Source organism: Hydra viridissima, unplaced genomic scaffold (assembly GCF_058129835.1).
Source record: "Hydra viridissima isolate aposymbiotic clone 2 unplaced genomic scaffold, HvirCarnegie_v1 scaffold_1, whole genome shotgun sequence".
NCBI lineage: Eukaryota > Metazoa > Cnidaria > Hydrozoa > Anthoathecata > Hydridae > Hydra > Hydra viridissima.
Window position 1 is genome coordinate 19,520,715 of NW_028324300.1, and position 22,716 is coordinate 19,543,430.

General features: G+C 29.0%; 2 protein-coding genes and 2 pseudogenes across 6 annotated transcripts in view; 3 read left to right on the top strand and 1 right to left on the bottom strand.

The window, feature by feature from the left end:
- LOC149893772 (LIM zinc-binding domain-containing Nebulette-like) overlaps nucleotides 1-22,716 on the top strand; it is a 320,034-nt gene that overhangs the window by 40,306 nt on the left and 257,012 nt on the right. The gene's annotated exons all lie outside the window — the stretch shown is intronic.
- LOC149893774 (NACHT, LRR and PYD domains-containing protein 12-like) overlaps nucleotides 1-22,716 on the top strand; it is a 37,394-nt gene that overhangs the window by 12,902 nt on the left and 1,776 nt on the right. For 3 of the 4 annotated variants that reach the window (XM_090076353.1, XM_090076354.1, XM_090076355.1), the window contains 2 exons: nucleotides 7,049-8,395; nucleotides 10,206-10,241. In XM_090076353.1, the coding sequence (XP_089932479.1) occupies nucleotides 7,049-8,395; nucleotides 10,206-10,241 (1,383 nt within the window). Of the gene's footprint in view, nucleotides 1-6,725; nucleotides 6,829-6,944; nucleotides 8,396-10,205; nucleotides 14,611-22,716 lie in introns of those variants that run through there. The other variant, XM_090076356.1, reaches the window with a different exon arrangement.
- Nucleotides 15,170-21,385, bottom strand: LOC145192668 (uncharacterized; annotated as a pseudogene). The gene is made up of 6 exons (XR_016445022.1): nucleotides 21,187-21,385; nucleotides 20,951-21,065; nucleotides 18,418-20,852; nucleotides 15,807-16,140; nucleotides 15,562-15,698; nucleotides 15,170-15,377 (listed from the first exon to the last, which is right to left on the bottom strand). The product of XR_016445022.1 is annotated as an uncharacterized LOC145192668 (transcript).
- Nucleotides 17,360-18,174, top strand: LOC149893775 (uncharacterized; annotated as a pseudogene).

The following is a 22,716-nucleotide window of genomic DNA, read 5'->3' on the forward strand; positions in this document are numbered from 1 at the left end:
AGCCTCAATAAACTATTTTAAAAACTTAAATTTTATTTAATTAAAAACTTTAAATTTATATGTTTCTAAGTTTAAACAAAAATCGAAGTTCATGTTTTGCAATGCAACGACTTTATGAAGTAATGAAATCATTGTGTAGCAAAACCTAAACCTCAATACTTGAACAAAAAAACATAAAGTTTAAGAGTCGCTCTGAAGTGACTTATTTTTCTCTTTTTTTCTCTCTCACTTTTAATGTGTAGTTTATTTAATACCATATTTAAAATGTTTATTTTATTTCTAAGTTCTATCTTTGATTTCATTGATAACATTTGTATATAGTATATATGTTTTATTTATTACTATTATACTATAACATTAATTCAGCTACATTAAAACCAAAGAAAATACAGAGCATAAGTCAATTTTTTATTTTTCTTATACCCATTAACCTTTAGTAACGCGCACACTTTAAGAAAATATTGAAATAAGCATATTTTATTAGAAATATGCTTAAGCTTAAGCATATTTTTGAGCCTCTTTTAACTTTTCGCTTAAGCATACCCGAGCCTGTTTCAAAAATTTCATATGCTTATAAAAAAACACCATGTACTTTCAAAAGTACAGTTCACTAAAAATGATAGAAATTTCAAAACAGATAAGGAAGAATTTTAAGCCAGCAAAACTGTTTTGCACTGAGATGTTGCCTGATATAACTGGAGAAGATACTCTGCAATTGGACAGTTTGCTAGTTTTTGTATCTTCTGTTATTAACAGAACAAGTCAGTTTAGCATCAAATAAAGATTAGCAAATGCTATGGATTTATTAATTGCATAAAATGTAACAACTCAAACATATGAACAGCATTTGGGTTAGCACTATGTTATACATACAAAGTGTGCAAATGCCATTTGTTAAAAAGTTATAAAGTGGTTAAGGAAAAACTCATCAGCATTACTACCCTGCTGTACAAATTAACATAGTCTAAATACAAAATTAAAAATTACCATTTAAAGAATCATGAGTTTGTTAAATATTTTATTTAATATCCGGATAAATGTCATTATATGATTCATTTCAGCTAAAAAAAATTAACCTTGGAAATTATATATTGAAGGTGGTTTGCTTTTTTGCCAGGAATCAAAATTTAGAAAACTTGATCAAAAAAAAAAATTGAAATTTTATCAATTCAAGGTACCAAAAAATGAAATATGTTATCTGAAACAATGTTTTAAAAAACTAGACAATTATTATCAATCATTAATGTTATTTTACATGCTAATCTGCATTTTAAGAGATTCAAAGAAAAATGGTTCAATCTGATCCATTTTCAATCAAAAACAACTGCAACACCATTAATCACTGCTTGTGACTGCCAAAAATGAAAAGAAAGGCACTAATTGCTGACTAACTTTACCTTGGCCATCCAATATATGGTTGTAGAAAATTTCTCCTACTAACTGTAGGTCTGGTCAAGTCCAGGTACCCTCCTCAGATTAAGTGGGTTGTGAACTGAAGAGAATGCCATAATTTAACTAACTTGTAGTTGGTATCTACTTTCAGTCATGGTTCACATCTTGAGTAGTTGTTGATGCACCATAAAATAACATTTAACTCATCCAAAAGCTCTATCCCTACAATTGTGTTGTTTTTTAGACTATTGATGTAAAGATGATAGTTCACCACTCATGGTACTTGAGTCCAGAGCTGGGGATCCTCTGTTCATTTTCTTGGTATCTCTCTTGTCAGAGAAGGCACAACTTGTGTCAGGAATTAGAGATGATTGAGGACTGCATCTACTTAAGACTCTGTCTCATGCAGTGCAAGAATTATTTATCTCTAGAAGTTTTTTCAAGTCCATCACCATTGGAGACAGTTTTTTTAATGATTTCAGTTACAGAGAGGGCTGAAAAACAATCATACAAGACTGCATCTGAGATGTTTAATAATTTGGCTTGTGTGAATGACTGTGCCAGATTTGGTGTTGCTCTCGTACCGAGTTTCAATGTCACAATAACAAAGGATGAAGAACCAAAAGAGTACCATTTGCAACTTGTGGAAAAACACTGGAGTGAATTTGCAAAGTTAAATCATAGCAATCTTGTAAGCTTTTAGAACTGAACTGTTTTGCAGTTCTAAACAAAAGCTTCTGATCAGATAATATGTTATTATTAAGGAATTGACAATTTTACAAACAGTAATTCTGAGCATAACGAAACAAAGTATTATCTATTTGTAATTTTGTGCTTTTATTTTTGTATTTGTATCTTGGTACTAAATACTCATGCAACATTGTGCAATTGTAATTTTGTATTTTTAATTAATGCCATGGACACAATGAATTGACAATTCAGCCTGGTTAGGATTTAATAATTTTGTATTTACAGGATTTTTGCTTTGATTGTATCTCAAACTACAGTGGGGGATAAATAAAAAAACATTTGAATTCTAATGATAAAAAGTTCTCTAATGGTGAAAAACAATCAACAGTAGGATAATCACTGATTTGTAGAAAGTTTCAGAAGATTGTCACACAATGAATGCATTTTTAATTGATTTTTTGGCATTGGTTTGCAAGAAATTCATGAACCTTTAGGGATCCCTAAATGTCAATTAATTAATGTAAAAGTTAAAAAAAAAATGAGTATATGCAACACCTTTCAAAAAAAAAAGTTTTCTTGCTTATTTTAGGACACCATAGTTTTTGTTAAGGGTCAGTTTAACATTTAAAATCTTACAGTTTCTTCAAAATCTTGCAAAAGTCCATCATAAGGTGAGAAGGTTTCAATCAAAAATGACAAAATTAATTTCTTATTTTAGTAAGAATGGAATAAAACTTGATTCTTTTTCAAAAAATCTACAAAAAAGTTTTAAATGAGTCTAAAAAATTAATAAGAATAATTAAACTGAATAAATGAAATCTTTTTACATTTTTAATAAATGTGTATATTATTTAATCCAAAATTTATATATAAAGGTATTTTTGAATATATTCAGTTTCTTTCCAAGATAGCACATCTGTTAGTGGTGATTATTTAATGATGTGGGTTGTTTCATAGATGCATATTTAAGTGCAATTTTATTGCAAGAGATGTTTTTGGAAATAGTTTTGATTTGCATGGTTATCTTAATTTTAATAAATTTACTTTTTTTTAATGGATTCAAGAGATGAAAACATAGAGCTTTAATTAACTATAATTGGACATCAGTGATACTGATATTATGAATGTTTAAAGGTTCAATACATTTGATTTTTTTTTTTCTAGTATTGAAATTTATTCTTATGTGGTTCCCAAAACTGATTTAAATAGAGATTGTAGGCTACAAATGAAAATGCTTTAGTTTTACCAGTACTAAAATTAAGTTGATTGTATCAAATGCAGCTGTTACTCATTGTTGAACTAACTTTTTAATTTAGTGTTAATTTTTGTGTAATTTTACATTAATGCAAAAACTTTTCATTCCACTTAATCCCCAGTCCTTTTTTGATCTCTTAGAGTTTTATATTTAAAATTATATTCTGTTGTTGATTTTCATTTTAATAATCAAGTTTTTTGATCATGATTTATATTTGTACTGTTTTTAATTGTTATAAACAGGTTGATGAGACCTTTTCTTTTTTTTATAGTATAGTTTAGTTATAGTTACATACACTAATTGGCCTCCTTTGAAAATACCTTTTGTAAATCTTTATTCTATTTCTTTATTAAACACAGCAAAACTTCACTCTTCATAGTGTACTGGTACTTATTCTTATCATAGTTTAATTGAAAAAGTGAAACAAGCTAAAATAGGTTGCTATTAACAAAGCATTTTTAGGAAGAACCTTTACAAATTTACATCATTTTGAACATTTCAAATTTTCTTTTTGTCTCTCTGATTCAACTTATGATTCAATATTTTTTTTAGCAACAGGATTTAATGGTTTTTATCTAGTAACAGAAAAAATATTTTTAATGACTTGATTTTTTTAAGTTAAAAGGTTTTCATTTTAGCAATTCTCATCATTTTACTTTTGAAGCAAAATCATAATATTGAACTTTTGTAGACAAAGTTTGATTGCTTTTATATATTCATGTATATTCTTATATATATACTTTTTTTTGATGTTAACATCTTTATTAGAGATTTCAAGTTGAAAGTTTTTGCTACAATGAAAATTTAATTTTGTCAGTTGATTAATTACTAAATTAACTGACAAAAGTTTTTCTTTTAAGTAATTTTTATTTTATACAAGTTTTTAAGTTTTATTAGTATAAAAAGCTCAATTAAAGAAATTCTGATATTAACTGTAAGTAGTATGTGGTGGCACATAATTAATTTTGCTTAATTATGTGCCAGCAGAAACTGATACTTAGCAAATAAATTTTTAAAGAATGTAATTATAAATTATTGATTTTGTAAAATATAGATCATTAATGTCGTATATCAATAGCTAATTAATATAGATCATTAATGTCATATATCAAAGCTAAAATTGAAACATTTGTTTAAAAGATAATTGATACTTATTTGAAATTAAAAATACAGTTTAACAAATAAGTGTAAATATGAATAAAAACAGCCACAATAGGAAGTTGGAACAGCAGAAGAAAGGGAACCTTTTTTTGTGGTTTTTAACTTTATTACAAATGAATTATTTTATGTATTTTTGTCAATGAAATTAATAAATCTTGAATGAAATAATTTCTTATGTTTTTGTAAAGAAATTAAAATGATTAATGATTTAAATATTTACACTATATTCATATTTTTCTTCAAAGAAACTATTTCCTAAAATTTTTACATACAATAATAGGAAATTTTTTTTTAATCTTTGAATCTTTTTTGTTTATATTAGATTTAAATTTAGAAGTGTTTTTTTTTGTTGTTATTTTTGCTTATGCTATTTTAACATCAGGTTCAAAATATGCTTTCTTAACTTCTTTATTTAAATTTAATATTTTCTTGTGCTTTATGTTGTTCATTAAATATCTTCTCTATTATAAATTCACGAAGTTAAAGTATTTTTTGCATATTTCCTTTTTGACTAAAAACTTTTGATTTCATCTTTAGTTGATAGTAATAGAGTTCCTTCTGATTTGTGAAACAAAATTAGCATATTTTAAGTATATAAGTCCTAAAAAAAATTAGAAATTGCAAAAGTATTTTTAATTACAATCTTTCTTTTTAATGTTCTAGTTCATAGTAATTAAAACTTTAAAGTTTGAAATTTTCAATATAATTTAACATTATGTTGATTAACTTGAAATAAAAATTGAAGTTGATCAACTTTAAGTTTGATTATGTTATTCTTTTCATTGTTATTGTTGATGCTGTCATTATTATTAGTTTTATTATTATTATTATTATTATTATTATTATTATTATTATTATTATTATTATTATTATTATTATTATTATTATTATTATTATTATTATTATTATTATTATTATTATTGTTATTATTATTACTATTTTATTATTATTATTATTATTATTATTATTATTATTATTATTATTATTATTATTATTATTATTATTATTATTATTATTATTATTATTATTATTATTATTAATCTTGTTATAATTATATTGATGAGTTTAATAAACTTAGACATTACAATGAAATGTTAAAAAATTATTTACTTTTTCTTCTATTTTGATTTTTAATAAAAACAATTTTTTCACTACATAAATAACCGACTGATAAACTTTTATTTGTTATCATAAATTTTTTATTATAAATCATTTTTGTTATCATAATTGTTATCATGTTATCATGTTATCATTTTATTTGTACATTTTACTTGTAAATGAGTGTGAGCGCAAAAACAGCTGCACTTACATAGAGTCTTTAGATGAAACTTAAGAGATAACTTAAAAGTATGCACAAATAGAATTTGCATAAACAGTATAAGTAAGATTAATAATAATGTTATACTATGAAAAGTTATGCTGCCTACAAATTATTATCACGTTTGTAAACAGCATATCAAACAACACAAAATGCTTTCAAGTAAAAACAAGTAAAATATTATTTTATTCTCTAAAAATTTCAATAAAAGCACAGATAATTGTTTGCTTGATTTGTTATCACCTTTTTTCCCTCTAGGTTTAACTCAATTCATTTTTCTGAAAAAGCTGAAACAAAAATCTTTAAAAGTAGATTCATTTTTAAGATATTAGAAGAAATTTTTTGTGTTTTGAAAAGGGCTATTCTAAGTTAAAGTTTTTATTTTACCATATGATAATTTATTTAGTATCTCTGACATCAAACTTATCTATCATACAGAAATTGTTTGAGTTAACCACCTTTGGTAAAACCTCATCTTGAGCTTGATTTATTTTATGTTCCATATTTGTAAGCAAATATCGTAGCTAATAAAGGTTTTTAAATTAAAATCATTTTATAACTAACTTAAGCGTTTTTGTTTCCTAGAAAAGTTTTTTTTAGAGCTGCTTAGTTTCAGAGGTCAGTGTAGATGATGTTCTTATCCTCTTGATATCTTTATCTTATTTTTTTTTATAGAATAAAGTAAATAAAATAAATAGTTAAAAGCTGTGCAAATGTTTACAAAAGAAAAAAAATTATTATTATTTTCATTATTATTATTATAAATTGTTTATATTATTGCTATAAAAAATATTTTATCAAGTGGTTTAAAACAATATTTTTTAAACTTAATACTGTAATAAACAATAAACAATTAAATGTACAATACAAGAAAGTATTTAGCACTTAAAAATACTAGAATTTTACCTATTAATAATAACAGTTCATCTTTACATCAATTTATTTAAAGAAAAAGGGTGAGTGCCTTTTGGGTCATTTTCCTATTGAAGCAAAAAATCATTTTCTAATCTATGTTTTTGAGCTGAAGTTTTTAAACGTATGACAATAGATCAATTAACAAATTGTTAATTAATTGTTTTATCAATAAACTCTAATTTACCAACAACTTTCCAAACTATACAACCCCAGACCATATTACCTTGTTGTATTAAACGATTAAGGTGGCACTGAGACTGTGGTTAAAAAAAAGTTCCTAATGGCACTTTTATCTGAAAACTTTTTTTTTTTTTTAGATATAAGCAAAGCACTGAAAACCCATTATCTTAAAATCTATAAAACAACTGAGCAACTTGTACATAAACTGATAACCCCTATTGACATTGAACTTTCTGATAAGTTTGTAGAACTAACTTTGGTTGATGCAAATGAAGTGGAAAAAGATGCTGTGAATAATTCTGAAAGAGAATATTTTCTTCAAAAGCATTTGAGTTATGAAAGAATAAGTTTGCAAGAAGTATTATCAGAAAATCCTTCTTTACTGTTGATTTCTGGAATTGCTGGTATCGGAAAAACACTATTTCTCAAGAAATGCTTACTTGATTGGGCGAAGGGTTTAATATGGAAAAATGTAGATCTTGTGTTTTTTCTGGAATGCAGGCAGTTAAATCTGTTTGAGAATATTGGCAGTGTAGATGAGCTACTAAATTTTTTTTACAAAGATGTTTTAGAAGGCTTTAATATTTCTCCATATCTCTCAATGTTGTTTGTGGTGGATGGCTTGGATGAGTTTTTCTGGTTGAATGGACTGTTAAAACACGATTCCAAAAATCTGAGTCAATATCCCATTGTTAATGCATTAGCAGATACTTTAAATTTTGATAAAGCCAAATGCATTATTGCTGGAAGGGTTGGTGCTATATCAAAATACAAGAACACAGTCTGGAATAAGAAAGATAAGTTAATCATTCAAATAATGGGTTTCAATAATGATGGAATTAATAATTATATAGAGAAAAACACAAACAAAAATCAAATCGAAAGTGTAAATAATGTACTTCGAGAATCCTATGCTGCAAAAGCTATGGCATCTGTGCCATTTTATTTAGCAGTAATGTGTGCAATCATTACTTCTACATCTGAAAAGTATTATTCATTTTACACTATGACAGAGTTGTACTGCTGCATTTTTATATACTTTTTACAAAAACACATCAACAAAAATGAGGAACCAATTTGGAAGATGATGGAAAGTGCCAGTGTTAAGGAAAATATATATAGAATTTGTAAAATTGCTTTTGAGTTGCTGAATCAGGGCAATGTTCTTTTCACTGATTCTGAGATGAAACAGATGGGTAATTCTGATGATCATGATAATGATAAAGTATTTGGTTTCATTGAAAAAATTGAGTCACATGTTGGTTATCGGTATCAGTTTGTTCACCTTACTTTAATGGAGTTTTGTGCATCTGTACATGCATACATTTGTTTAACTCCGAGTCAGATTGTGAGAGACATAAGAATTCGAAGTTTAGTGCCAATGATATGTGGGTTAACTAATAGAGATTCCAGCTGCTTTATAAATTTTATTGCCAAAATGAAGAAGTCAAGAGAAGGTTATTCGTTGTTACTAGAAATCCTTAGTAAGTTGAAATACTAAGTTATCTTTTTCTATTATTATACTTTGTTGTTTTAATAAATATTTCTTGTATAGTCCCAGTACAGAGAAATTACAAAAACTGTTGAATGTTTGTTTTGTTTTTTACCTTCTTTTTGGTAGGCCTTGCATCGCATTTTTATGTGTTAGAAATTAGTGTGTTTTTGTTTTCATATATGTTGTGTTTGTGTTTGTGTATTGGTTGTAAGGGATAGGAGAGGACAGAAAACAATATGATGTGTGAGATGAAGTTTTGTATGTTTGTTAAAAGATACTTTTCACTGAATGTCACTGTTCACTAGATGTTTAATAAAAGTAATGAGATAAAAACTTTCAAAATGTTTTTTAGATAGTTAAAAAGGAAAAACAAAGTTTACAAAAAGATTTCATGTTTAAATTAAATTTTAAACTCACAAGGTTCAAACCAGTTGCTCTTCTTCCTTCAAGCATTTTTTTTAAATCGAGTTGTTCAACATTTTTCTCATGTTTGCAGGTTGCTTGATGCTTGTAGTTAAGTGTAGTTAAATCAGGGTTAGCAAAAACTTCAATTCTATAAAGAATTGCATTACCCAGGTAATTTACTTGGGTAGATTTTCCTACAAATTGCAAAAAGCAAACAAAGTTAGTGGGAACAAGCTTTTTTATGCTAACTATAAATGTCTGTTTTATAACTTTTGAGATTTATGGCTTTTTTACAAAGTAAATATTTCTCTGAACTATTATCGATATTGTCATTGACTTCATCCAAACCCAATTTTTTTATACTATTTTAAAATGTTTTTTATGCAACTTTGCTATTTAATTAAGTGTCTAATTTATCTTTCTTCAAAAGAATCAAACAGTTTTTTTAGTTGTTTTGACATCTCTTACTGCTTAAAAGATATTTTTTTTTTCAATGTGTTAAATTCTGCAAAACAGACGACAAGGTTTTTAACTTCAAGAATTTTGTTATATTTAGGATTTTTCAATTTTAATATTCAATAAAATTCTTTTACTGCATGGTAAAAAATAGTTTCTTCCATGTTAAAGTTAATTTATGTTAATTAAAGTTAACTTAGAAATAATAGAATCGATGTCATCTTAACTTATTCGTTTGAAGTTGTCAAAAATGCTTTAAAGCCTTTTTTATTATTAAACTTCAAATTGCGTTCTGTTTTTAAAAAATGCTTTTAGAAAAATGTTTATAGAAGAAAAACTGTATGCAGAGTTTAAGGGTAGTTTTATTGTTTTTGACCATAAAAAGTTTAACATAAATATTTGACTTTTATTACACATCGAGAACATTTTTTTTTTTTTTTTATCATAAAAAAACACCAATTTTGACTTTTCAAGATTACAAGACCATAAGATGGAAAAAAAAGATGGAAAAAAAATGTGGACCCCTTATTAAGAGTATTGATATGTACATAATGTATAGTATTATTCCTTATTGATCTTTATTTGGAAAAAGACTCATATAAGCATTTCAGAGGCAGAAGGCGTTTTAAAGTTTTGTTGTTTTTTTGCAACTTTTTTTGTTTTTTACCGAAACAAAAACACGAACTTTGACTTTTCAACATGGCTACAAGACAATAACATAATTAAAACATTGGGAAAATATGTTGATTCCTTATCACTTGGGAATATTGATTGCTTATGCCAAAAAATATCGTTTTAAAAATTTCACTTTTTGAATTTTGCTGAGCCACAGGATAAAGGATTTAAATTTCTTTCCCGTTCCTTTTTTTGTTTTCATTTCTAATTAAATAAGTTTTTTCTAAAATAAAATTTCATACATCATGCTTTTTTGTTTTTAGATTTGCTACCAAAACGTATTAATTTGTATAGAAGTGGTAAGAATTAATTATTACTTTAATTTGTTTAGGGAAGCTTTTACGTAATCAATGCTTTGAAAATGCGATTACTTTATTTTTTGGAGAATATTTCATCGCTTCGTTCTCGGGCCACAAATTTAAAATAATTGATGAATTTTACTACTTTTCTTCTTTCATTTGGAAAATACCATTGAGCATTTCTAGCTAAAAATGATCTTTTTTCTATAAAAACACGGGAAGAAACTCTTTTGAAGAAAGTTTCAATAGCTGAAAGGAAATAGTGAAGATTTTTATGACTTGAGTTTTTTCGGTCTGTGTTATGAAGAAAATGATTCTCATGACTTTCAGTATATTATAAAGATTCAGTATTCTAGTAATTGTAGTGTAAATGATGTTATTATCAGTTGCGTTTGTTATCTAGTTAGGTGGATTGTTTTATCAGTTTTATTTGTTAGCCTCGTTTTTATGATAAACTTTAGTTTTAACATATTTTCTATTTTGTGAGTTTTTGTTTTCAGTGTCAGTTTTATTAGTTTGTTAAATTTGTAGAAAATAGTTATTAGTTATCAATTTGTTAGGTATGAATAGGTTAGCAATGTGTATAAGACAATTGTAAATGTTTATATTGAAAAACATTCATTTTCCTTGTAGATTTGAAACCGTAAACGTTAATTGTAGTATTGTTCGTGTAGTTTGACTTGAAATGATTTGATTTTATGCTTTCACTGATCCATTGAAATTCTTTGTGAAAATTAGTTTTTAATGTGATAAAAGCCCATCAACAGAATTTTGAAAAATAGAATCATTTACACTTGTGTTTTACTTTACTAACCTTCGAAAATCGACTTTGTTCGGCCACATCAGTATCAAGTTTAGAGGGTGTCACACCCAAACAACCTCTTATTCAAGTTTTATGTAAACTCTTTTGTCTAAACAATTCTCTCTCTCTCTCTCTCTCTCTCTCTAAAACACCCTACCCCTAAGCTTTACGGAGATGTGTCTTTTTAGCATATTAAAGAGGAAAAAAAGAAATAAGAAAATAAACTTAGAAATATCTATTCTTTAAGAATAAATCCTTCCATTTATTTAGGGACTTACTTTTGAATAACTAAAAACCCACCTAAAATTAAAATCAAGAGAAACATTGCAGCCCCTTTTAATCAAAGTTGTACCCTCCTAACTCTGTTCTTGATTAAACTGAAACATTCTATCCTCCCCTAAGAGATGAAGCTGTGGGCCAGCAATTTCCTACCCATAAAGATTTACAGTTAAGTGCAAAAGTTTATAATTAGCTAAATTTTTCAAGTTTTTTTGTCACAACTTTTTGACTTTTCACTGAAGATGAATGAAATTTTTAACAATTGTTCCTACAATGTGATCATATAATTTACTCAAAAGAATGATAACTTGTAATGGAAGGTAGAAATTCAAATTTTATTGAAAACATAACCGTGCAAAAGTTTATAAACAGTTCCATACCCATTAAGAAAATCAAACCTTCATGAAGAAAAATTAAAATTAATTTACTGGAGATAATATTTAACTTAAGTTGAATTAAAAAAAACAATGGGAAAGGTTAAGGAATTGTCACGAAAAAAAAAAGTTTAATAATACGTGTTGTAGAGAAGAAGACTCATAAACAAGTTTCTGAACATTGTGATGTGATGTTGTGATCAACAAATAGTGTAGTAGTTAAAAGATATAGAGAACAAAAGACACTTGAAAAAAAATGATGGCTATAGAATTTTCGTTTGTAGTTTTAATATCCTTATTCAATTTGTGGTCTCCTTTAGTCAGACTTACTATTATTTTATGATATTGATCTAAATTAAAAAATGAAAATCACACTTAAAAATTTCACTTCAAAATAAAATGTTTTATTTGCCTTCTGTACATTTTGAGTTTTTGGTTAACTGAAGCAAACTCTTGTTAACCGAAAAGGTCGCTCATAACTTTAGATAGAGAGGTAAGAATTGAATTTTTTATTATAAAGCAAATGTTTCTCGGTTTTAAAGAAATTGAAAACAAGTATTTTTTATTTGTTTGAAAGTTCCGATTAAAAAAAGAAAAAGTTCTTTAATCACGTTCTTGGTTTCAAAAACTGTCGTGAGATGCTCTAAATATTCTCAGGAGAACTGAGAATATGTAAAGCGTACCATGACAAATAGAGCGAAGAGAAAGATTGCAAACTATTGTTCCACAATCCACTTTCGAGTTTTCAATTACAACTAAACCCTCACTCTGGATGAGTTTTCAAACAACTCTGTAAGCATTTTTTAAACTGGAACAAAGCGAATATATGAAGTTACAAGCTTATTCATGAGTATCACTAAAATGACTACAGCACTTCAAAACTCTGATCATCCTCAGCATTTTTGAGTTCATCTTGCTTTGTTGAACGAAAACAAATGCTAAGTATGAATTTTTGCTCTGAGAAGATGTTTGGCTGATGTTGACCTGCTGACATTGACTTTATAAAGTTATGTAAACAAATTGTGTTAGTAAAATCGCAGCTATAAACAAGCACTAAGCACTATTACAACCGTAACAACACTTTAAGTTAAGCATCAATTGTTGACATTTAATCGCTGCATTCACCTTGGCTTTAAGTTCATAATGTATTAGCTACGAAAAATGTTCGATTTTGAAAATTGCTAACCGAAACCACCATTTAAAATAAATATAGGGTAGATTAGGGTAATTTGAGCACCTTGGAAATATGAGCATACCTAAAGATTTCGTAGATGTAAGCATTGAAGTTAAAGTAGTTTTGTATTTTTTGAATCGACTTTATATGGTGATAACAGGAATCAGTACAATTAGCGTAAATTAAAGCAGTAATTAGCGCGTATTATCTAATTAAAACGCTGTTAAATTTTTTGCATTTTTAAAACAATATCGTCACGTATGAATGTATCTGTGGCGCGAAATTTTGGTGCAGAAATAATGAAATTAATTTTTTTATAAAGAAAAATATATTAGCCAAAAATCTGTTCCGTTTTTGTTTGAAAAACAATGCATAGAAGCATTTAGTTTTGACTTTACTGAAAGATGCCATTTTTGTGTAATATGAGCATGCAAATTACCCCATGTTTTTCATTGAAATTACCAAGTTTAAAGTTCTAAAACAGCAGTGGTTTTAATAACTATTTGAATAAAAACAAAACATGGCAAAATATTTTATTATTTTAACTATACTAAATATTCTTCTGTAATTTAAATTCAAAAAAATTTGAATTTTTTATCGTTCAAATGTATGAGTTGATAAAATTGAAAAATTAACGAACAATTTTTTTTTTTTTTTTTTTTTTTTTTGTGGAAAACATAGTCGTGTTGTTTTAACAAAAAGTGGCTTAAAATTTGATCTTTTAACGATAAGTTTTGTTAATAACGAATTATTATATTCCAAAAATTAGTTCTATATGTCAGGTTGATATTTTTTTACTTAATTAATGTTTGTTTTTTTTTGAGCTAAATTTAAGTGCTCATATTACCGAGTGGTATTGGTAATATGAGCACTTTTGTGACTTTTTTAAAACCTTTGTGCTTTTAAAAAAAAAAATCGGTTGCCCAAATATCTAGGTAAACTATGAGTAGGGATCTCTAAAAATTGTTCATTCGCAACAATTTTGGATCCAGCATAATCATTTTTGAAAATATTCCAATTTTCGCTTAAGGTGCTCATAGTACCCTAATCTATCCAATTAGGTTAAAATAGATAGATAAGATAGGGTAGTATCTCTTTCTTTTCTTTTAAGCCTGGTCTTTTGTTGTTTAATCTCTTGTAAGCAATTTCTTTCTATAAAAAAAACTTTACCGTTTAAAGAAAGCTCGTCGCTGTTACTCTTGCACTCTCAGTTTGTAGACGCTGTTTTTTGGAATTATTGACAGCATGGTTTTCAACATTTTTGTAAGTTGTTTATAACAAAACTTATAAAATGTCAGAAGGAAATGAAAGATCAGATAACGAAGCAACCTGGTAACAGCGCAATAAATAAATCGGACTAAAACAGTTTGCACCCTACGATAAATGAATCCTTCGATTACACCTTATTTTTATATCAAGTAACTCAATTCTATATGTACTTAAGAGCCACTTTCTGATAAAATCAGGCAAAAGTACTGTCGGCTCAAAAGTGATATCCATTAATCGCGCTTAATTTAATATACAGTAATGCTGATAGGGTAAAAAAGAAGCCTGTTAATTTTTTTTTTTTAAATATTTCAAGTTCTTGAGTTATGGTCGGTCAAACTTTTGCCCTTTTAATACTTGGAAAGTCGGTTTAATGATTTTTAAACTAAGATTAAAAGCAATGAGACCGCTGCACCATAAGTTTCTTTTCATATTGTGGAAGTATAGGTAGAAATTTAAAAAAAAAATCAAAAATCCTGAGTACAACCCTTCCTTTGTGTAAAAATCATAAGCTGAAATCACACATTTTTGAATTTGGGGCCTACTTTAAATACATTTATCTCGGAGCGTAAAAAGTGCCCGCGACTTATCTTATTCTTTTGCGAAAGAGTATCTCATTGTTATTTGAATGGTCTAAAGAAAGTGAGAGGATATTGTTTACAAAAAAACTTATGAATCATCAAAGTGTCAAAAAATGTTTCAACTAGCGTTCAAATATCAGCCATTATGGGAAATGGGAAAGGTCCCAAGATTGAATGTATAGATTTTCTATTACTCCTTATTACCATTTTTTTAATGCAAAAAAAAAACTTAGATGGTAAATATTAGAATATTAATAATATTACATTGTTAAAATAACTCCACCACAAAAAGTTGAATTTTTTATATATTTAAAAAAAAAAAAAAAAAAAAAGAATGTAGCAGCGGAATTATTCAATATATTATATGACGTCCTTATCTTATTATTTCATTTTTTGCGTAATAAATCAGTTTTACATATCCTTATCCTTATGTCTTTGATCTTAATGCATTGTTGATTGAAATGCCTTTTGGGCTTTTTCAAATTGATCATCCATAAGCTTATAGTCTCCAGACTGTTTTAACGGGAATGGTGGTAGAATTCCACAAATGACCTCACTGTCTTTGTACTTTATAACATCAGGAAAAGCTGGCCACTTAAAAAGATTCTTGACTGCAGAAGCATACTTCATACAGCTCACCATGTAACCATCACTGAGAACCTAATATGAGTAATGATTTTTCTAATTGGAAAAATAGTTTGAATAATCTGATTCTCACTTGACAAAAGTAAAACTTCGTTTAAATTTAGTGACACAATTAATATGATCAAATAATGTTTAAAGAAAAATGTTTTTATTTCAATGAAAAACATTTTTTTTTAAACATTGAATGAAAATGAAGTACCTCATTTATAATCCCAGGATACCAATTGCCCATATAAATAACAACAATCCAATCGTTTTCATGCCATGCACCAGATAAATCAATGGCAATGCTTATAAATTCCTTTTCAAATTCTTCATTTGCTAATTCTTCCTGATCTACAGAAAGAAAAATATAAATATTTATTTAAACACCTGTCCAAATATTTATAATTACAAAATAATATTAAGATACATGTTAATGAGAGTAGATATAAAAATTATTACCTTGATCTGCTATCTCTTCTTTTTCTTCGTTATCCGCATTCGTACTACCAACATCAATTGGTTCATCTAATCTTTTGTCTGTTTTTAGCCTGCTCCAACGTGAAAATAGTGATCTTATTTGCTGAGTTATTACGTATTCTGAGACTTGAAGCTCTTTTCTTATCAAAAGGTGCACCTGCTCTGGGCTAAGCTTTTTTCCAGATACTTCACCTTCCATAAAGAGTTTATATAATATATCTTTTTGTCTCATACTATACCGGAAGGTACTGCGGGTAGATAAAGCCCAACCTTTAACATATTTGCTTATGTCAGAACAACTGTTCGGAAAATGTGTCTGCGCAGATCTGCGCAGACAAAAATATGCGCATTTCTGCGCAGACGTCGGTGCCGACGTCTCCGCAGACACTTTAATGGAAAAGAAAAATTTAAATTATCTGAATCAAATGTCTGAAATTATTTTTGCATAATTATCTACTTTTTACGAGTTTTTCATTACTTATCTGTTTCTTTTTGGTTCGAGCTACGTATAATCAATCGATATAAGCTTTTGTATGTGTTTCTTACTACAACTTAAAGTGATTTAGAATCAAGAAATCTTGCATTTTCGTCATTCAAAATATTTAAAATGGAAAACATCAAAATTTCGAATTTTTTGACAAATCTTGATCGAGAGAAGCGTTTTGGCACTTGTTTAGCATGCAACAAAATTGTTCAATGGTCGAAGGAACGCCTTGCAGCGCATAAAAGATCAACATGTTCAAACGCCAGTGTCGAGGAAAAAAGATTGTTTTCAAAGCGTGATTATGAATCGTCACATCTAATCAATGATTCTCAGCAAGTTCCGTCTACGTCTGATTCACCGACGCAGCGTGTACATCCACCAATTAATGAAGAGCTCAAAAATGATATCGACACGAAGCTTGCTAATTTCTTTTACCGTACGGGTATATCATTTCGTTTAGTCGAATCGGAGGCCTTTAAGGATTTCGTTAAATCGCTCAATCCATCGTACGCATCTGTCATCCTGAATGCTAAAGCCTTATCAGGATCTCTGCTCGACAAACAATACACAAAATGTTCTACTTCTGTAAATGAAATTTTGAATTCTGAAACAAACTTAACAATGATGTCTGACGGCTGGACGAACATATGAGGCGATCAAATAGTGAATTTTTGTATTAAAGCGCCCAATCAGAAGCCTTTTTTTTACACCTCGATAAATACATTGGGAATCATTCAAAATTCATCTGCAATTGCCGCGGCAATCTTACAAGTTATTGAGAAGATTGGCTCACAAAAATTTACCAGTTTCATAAGCGACAACGCTCCTGTTATGAAATCAGCGTGGAGGATCATCGAAGAGAAATATCCACACATCTCGGCTAGCGGGTGCGGAGCTCATGAAGTCAACTTGCTTGTGAAGGACATAGTTTCTAAAACTGGGGCCACAAAAACAGTCAAAGATGCAGAAAAAAGAAAGACGAATTGCAGCAAATATTTCTCTTTCATTGTCCATGCCTGTATATACACAATGGTTTAGTTATTATAAATCAATGAGCAGTCTCCAGCTATCAAAATACGTTCTTATTAAGTTGGTAGACGAAAAAAGTACATTACTGAAGGAAATTCAACCAAAGAATACATCTGCTGATGTTATGGCATTGATAAAATCTAACCCATTTTGGGACCGTCTCTCTAAGCTTGTCAAAAGCATTGAATTTCCTTCCAACGTGATCGGAAAGCTAGAAAGATGAAGCTCCATTGTCTCTCGTGTATGACTACTTTGGTCAAATGTACAATTCATATATGGACGATAAAGACATAAAACAAAAAGTGCAATCTCGCCTCGATTTTCTATTTACACCAGGTATTGGAATTGCTTTCATATTAACGCCCAAAAATGCCGCAGAAGGTTTATATTTGAATGAAGATAAAACCGATTTTATCACTGCTACAGTTGAATTCGCCAAAAAGATCAAACCTGAAATTGCTGACACTGCTGAGGATGAATTGATTGCTTTTATAGAAGAAATGGCTGCGCTGCCTGAAAGAAGAGAGGAAACAATATTCAAGATGAACGCGCGAAATTATTGGAACATTATCGGTGGCGATAAATATCTTGCTCTTTACGAAATTACAAAGCTTATTAACGAAATGATCTGCTCATCGGCTACAGCAGAAAGAGCTTGGTCAACTTTTCGATTTATTCACTCGCGACTAAGAAATCGTCTTACGAATGAGAGAGTTGAAAAGCTGGTATTCTTGGATACCAATAGCGTGCTGATGGACACAAATGACAAGACTGATTTTTATTCTTGAAGAAGGTGCAATTCTCAATGAAATTGAATGTCAAGAAATCACCGAATAGGCGCCAGCATTATATTTTTTTTATTACTGTAAGAATCTTTGAAAACTCCTATTGTTACAATAACTGAATTTATAATAAAGTTAAAATATTACTTAAAACATTTTTTAAGTTCAAAACTTTTATTGTTGATTTCAAAAAATCGTCTGCAAAGCAGTAAATTTTGTCGGCGCCAACGTCTGCGCAGACAAATTACACTGTCTGCGCAGATCTGCGCAGACAGTCTAAACTCTAGTCAGAACATACTTCTTCAAATACCTCCTGTTGTGAGTTTGATTTATAACTATGTAAGTTTTACTGAACTTACATCTTCATTAGGAAACTGTCTCACGTTATCCATTCCTGATTTTAAAGTGCTGATAATGTGTCTTCCCGACATCATGTGTTCTTCTAGTTCTTCTGATGCATGGAATGATCTATTACAAATTGGCTCAGAGCAAAAGTGAAACAAACTTAGTGATTTATCTTCGCGAACTTTTCCTTCATATTGCTTTTAAAAACTCTTGTTTTCTTGTCAGTATCACTATATGGGTGTGTTAAAAACATTTGCAGATCAAAATTGACATTAGAATATTCTTGTTTAACTCCATCTCCAACTGCATAGTATCGCCACATTGTCATATAGTTATGAAAGAACTCAAACGAATGATACTGACTTATTTTAGCTATTTTTGTTCCACTCAACTTGCTTTTATAGCGGCAACACCAACAGCAGAATTTTTCAGCGCATGTCCGTAATGTAAAGCAGTATAAATCTCCTTTGCACACAGTTAATCGTTCCCAGCATCAACAAAGCTACGAATCAATGACTTTGCTCCGGCAGCTTCTCTGTCGCACTGATCCTTGCCACGACAAGGTTCGTTATAATTGTAGCGCTTAAGCAGTATTTGGTTGTTTTTGCACAACATAAAAAGAGCTTCCTTTACAAATTTGCCATGGTACGATGAAGCATTGTCAGATTTTGCAAAGAGTTTATTAACACCAGCATGGTCATGCTTAAACTTCGGAAGAACTAATTGGGCAATTGATAGTGTTTCCGATAAACCTTGCTCACACCTAAAAAGAGCTGTAAAATACACCTTTTTCTGTAAAATGTTGTTTATCTTAGTTAAGAAAATGTCTACATGCAGTGACATCCCCTTTTTTCCAAAATATTCTTTTTGACCTTCCCTGAATTTGGATGCTAGAACTTTTTGGCAATAGTCTTTCAACCAAAATCCAGTTTCTTCATCAAGACTTTCAAAAGCAAAAACTTTGGCTTTTTTCTGTTGACAATCACGCATTAAATGTTTTTTATAATCAATGATATCTTTTTCACCAATTTCAATATCATAAATAGCATCCTCGTCGGCTGAATTATTTGATGCTAATCTTTTTATCTCAACTAAGGATTTGTTTAAATTTTTACAGTCATAACAAATTTTATCATTAGATGCTAATGAAATCTGTTGCAATTGCTTGTCGGTTAAATCACTCAAAGCAAATATTGGGCAGTAGGAGATAGAATTACGGTAGGTCGCACTGCAGTTAAACTGGAAATTAGTTTTGTAATATCGTTTGCTGCGTTCAAATAAATTACTCAGCTCTCTATTCTTGTACTTCAAAGATAAATCTTGCAACATAGAGAAACCAGTAATATCAGCATTAATATCATCCAGTCCCGCTAAACATTTTTGTTGAGATGTTTTAACAGCATGTAGTATTCGCCACAAACTGCTTTCCGATAAAGGAGAGTAGTTCTCACTTCTGCAAACTTCATTATAAAATGCAATTGCAAGGCTCATTTTAGCTGTCAAAACTGCACGAGATATTTTATATACATCATTTGAGTCAAACTTAATTTTTGTGACTCCATATGCAACATCTTGAAGAGGGCTGCTGTTAAATATGAAATCGAGAAAATGTTCAGCTTTTTTCTGGTCTAGTCGATTTCGCGTAACTTCTTTTTCGACAGGAATAGTTATACCTATGTTAGCATTCTTCATTTTTCGTGCCTGGTCTATCTCGTATTTGGAGCTCCCAAAAACTTTCATAAGTAACTTCTTAGTAAATTTTTCTTGTTCAATTAACACAGAACAATAGGTTTACCCATAGAGCCACTTTCTTCATAAATTTTAACAAATTTTTTTAGATCATCAGGTACTGCATCGTTGTCTGAAGTTTCTATTTAAAAGATCTATTTAAAAAAATTGAGATAAAGTCTTCACTCTGATCTGGGGCAACAGCTTCAGCGAACCTCTTTGCAAGCTGTACCTTGGCTCTTTCAAATTTTCTTCGTAAATTGTTTTTGGTTCTATTGCTGAGATCAGCCATCTTTTTATTCTTTGTCTGAAACTGAAAAGGGCTGATATGGAGTGCTTCTGATAGGTTGTTACCAGTAGATGTAGCACCTTCAACCTTTTCTCGAGAAAGTAAAATTTCTTTAGGCTCAAAATCAAAATCAGTTGTGTCCTCAACTAACTTTTCGTTAGTGGCAGTACTTGTTTTAGTTTGAATAAGAATGCGCTCTGGCTTAAGGTGATTGTGACAAAATACGGAACCTACAGGAACATTTTTTTTGTAATGTTTTGAAACATTTGTTGATATATTTATTGAAACACTTCTTACAGCTGGTGATTTTTTACCAACACTTAGTTCATGAATTGGATGACAGCATCTTCTTGGAGGAACCCAGCCAATACCTTGAATTTTAACAAAAATCAAAATTTGAAATATTTATTTTAAAGGTTAAATAACTAAATTTGTTGTTGTTGAAATACGGTTGTAAACAAGTTCTTACCAAAGTTAAATCTATGGTAAGGACATGTATAGTCGTTATCAGAAAGTGATATGCATCCTCGGTTTTCTATAAGAGACTTTTCTGTCCATTCTTTTTCTTGGTGCGCCTTTAAAACCTAAAAGCATTAAACTTAGATATTAAACAATGTAAACTGAGGGAATTAAACAACAATCGTTTTACACTACTATATGATGCTAGCGGGTTTTTTTTTTACAACTGCGAAGAGCATTTCTTACTTTAACTTTTACAAAGTGTGCTTTGACATCCAAAGTCAGATCTTGTATCTTGAATAACCTTTTTTCATTGAAACGAGGATATGGTCCGCACTTGAAATTATTAACTTTGCAAACATTTTCAACAGCAACTTCTTGCTCTGACATATTTTTTGCAACTAAGTGTTTTTTTTTTAAAGTACATTTAGCATAAAGTGCTCATTCTCTGTTCTGAATAATTCAGAAGTAAATGCTCAATAAACCATACTGAATAACTGTAAATTAGGAAATAATGCCTCACAATAATTTATTATGTTCAATAAACATCAAGTTAAAAAGGTTTACTGGAAAAAAAATTTATTAAGGTCCACAATCGTATAAATGAAAAAAAAAAAAAAATCACATTTTGCATCATTTGACGTAAAGTTATTTCAACAATGTAATATTACCCCCTAAGTTTTTTTTTTGCATTAAAAAAATGGTAATAAGGAGTAATAGAAAATCTATACATTCAATCTTGGGACCTTTCCCATTTCCCATAATGGCTGATATTTGAACGCTAGTTGAAACATTTTTTGACACTTTGATGACTCATAAGTTTTTTTGTAAACAATATCCTCTCACTTTCTTTAGACCATTCAAATAACAATGAGATACTCTTTCGCAAAAGAATAAGATAAGTCGCGGGCACTTTTTACGCTCCGAGATAAATGTATTTAAAGTAGGCCCCAAATTCAAAAGTGTGTGATTTCAGCTTATGATTTTTAGACAAAGGAGGAGTTGTCCTCAGGTTTTTTAATTTTTTTTTTTAAATTCTACCTATACTTTCATAATATGAAAAGAAACTTAGGGTGCAGTGGTCTCATTGCTTTTAATCTTAGTTTAAAAATCATAAAACCCCAAAAGTGACTTTCCAAGTATTAAAAGGGCAAAAGTTTGACCGACCATAACTCAGGAACTTGGAATATCTAAAAAAGAAAAATTAACAGGAAGCTTTTTGATATTACAAACAACGCAATATGTAAAATTGAAAATAATTAAAAGATATCACTTTTGAGCATTGCCTGGTCTTCTCAGAAAATGGCTCTTAATTGGTTTCTACTCTATCGTCAACACAATCCCCCTCATAAAACTTTTCGGCCTTCAAAACCTGACGAAAATGTATTTTTTTATCCTAAGAAAAGAGAAATGGATAAAATCATAAAAAATATAAGTTTTAATGTTACTTTGAGAAATCTTTTTTTATATTATTTATACGAGGGATGTAAGGGAAAATTGAATTCCATTTTTTTGAAATTTCAAAAAGAATATTTGGCGACAGTTTGTTATTGCTTTGCTAATCAGATTGTTACTCGATGTTGGGTCTTTCAGTAGAAATATTAGGGGTGTGGCTGTAAAAAACTAAAAGTATCTTTTGATAGTTCTTGATCTTTTGTAGCAGCAGCAGCATGAAAATCCCTGTTTTTTATGTCTCAGGGAATATTTTTAATCCCTCATTTCTACGCATTGTCTTGGAATTTACACTGTTAAAAAAAGTATAAAAACTTCATTCAC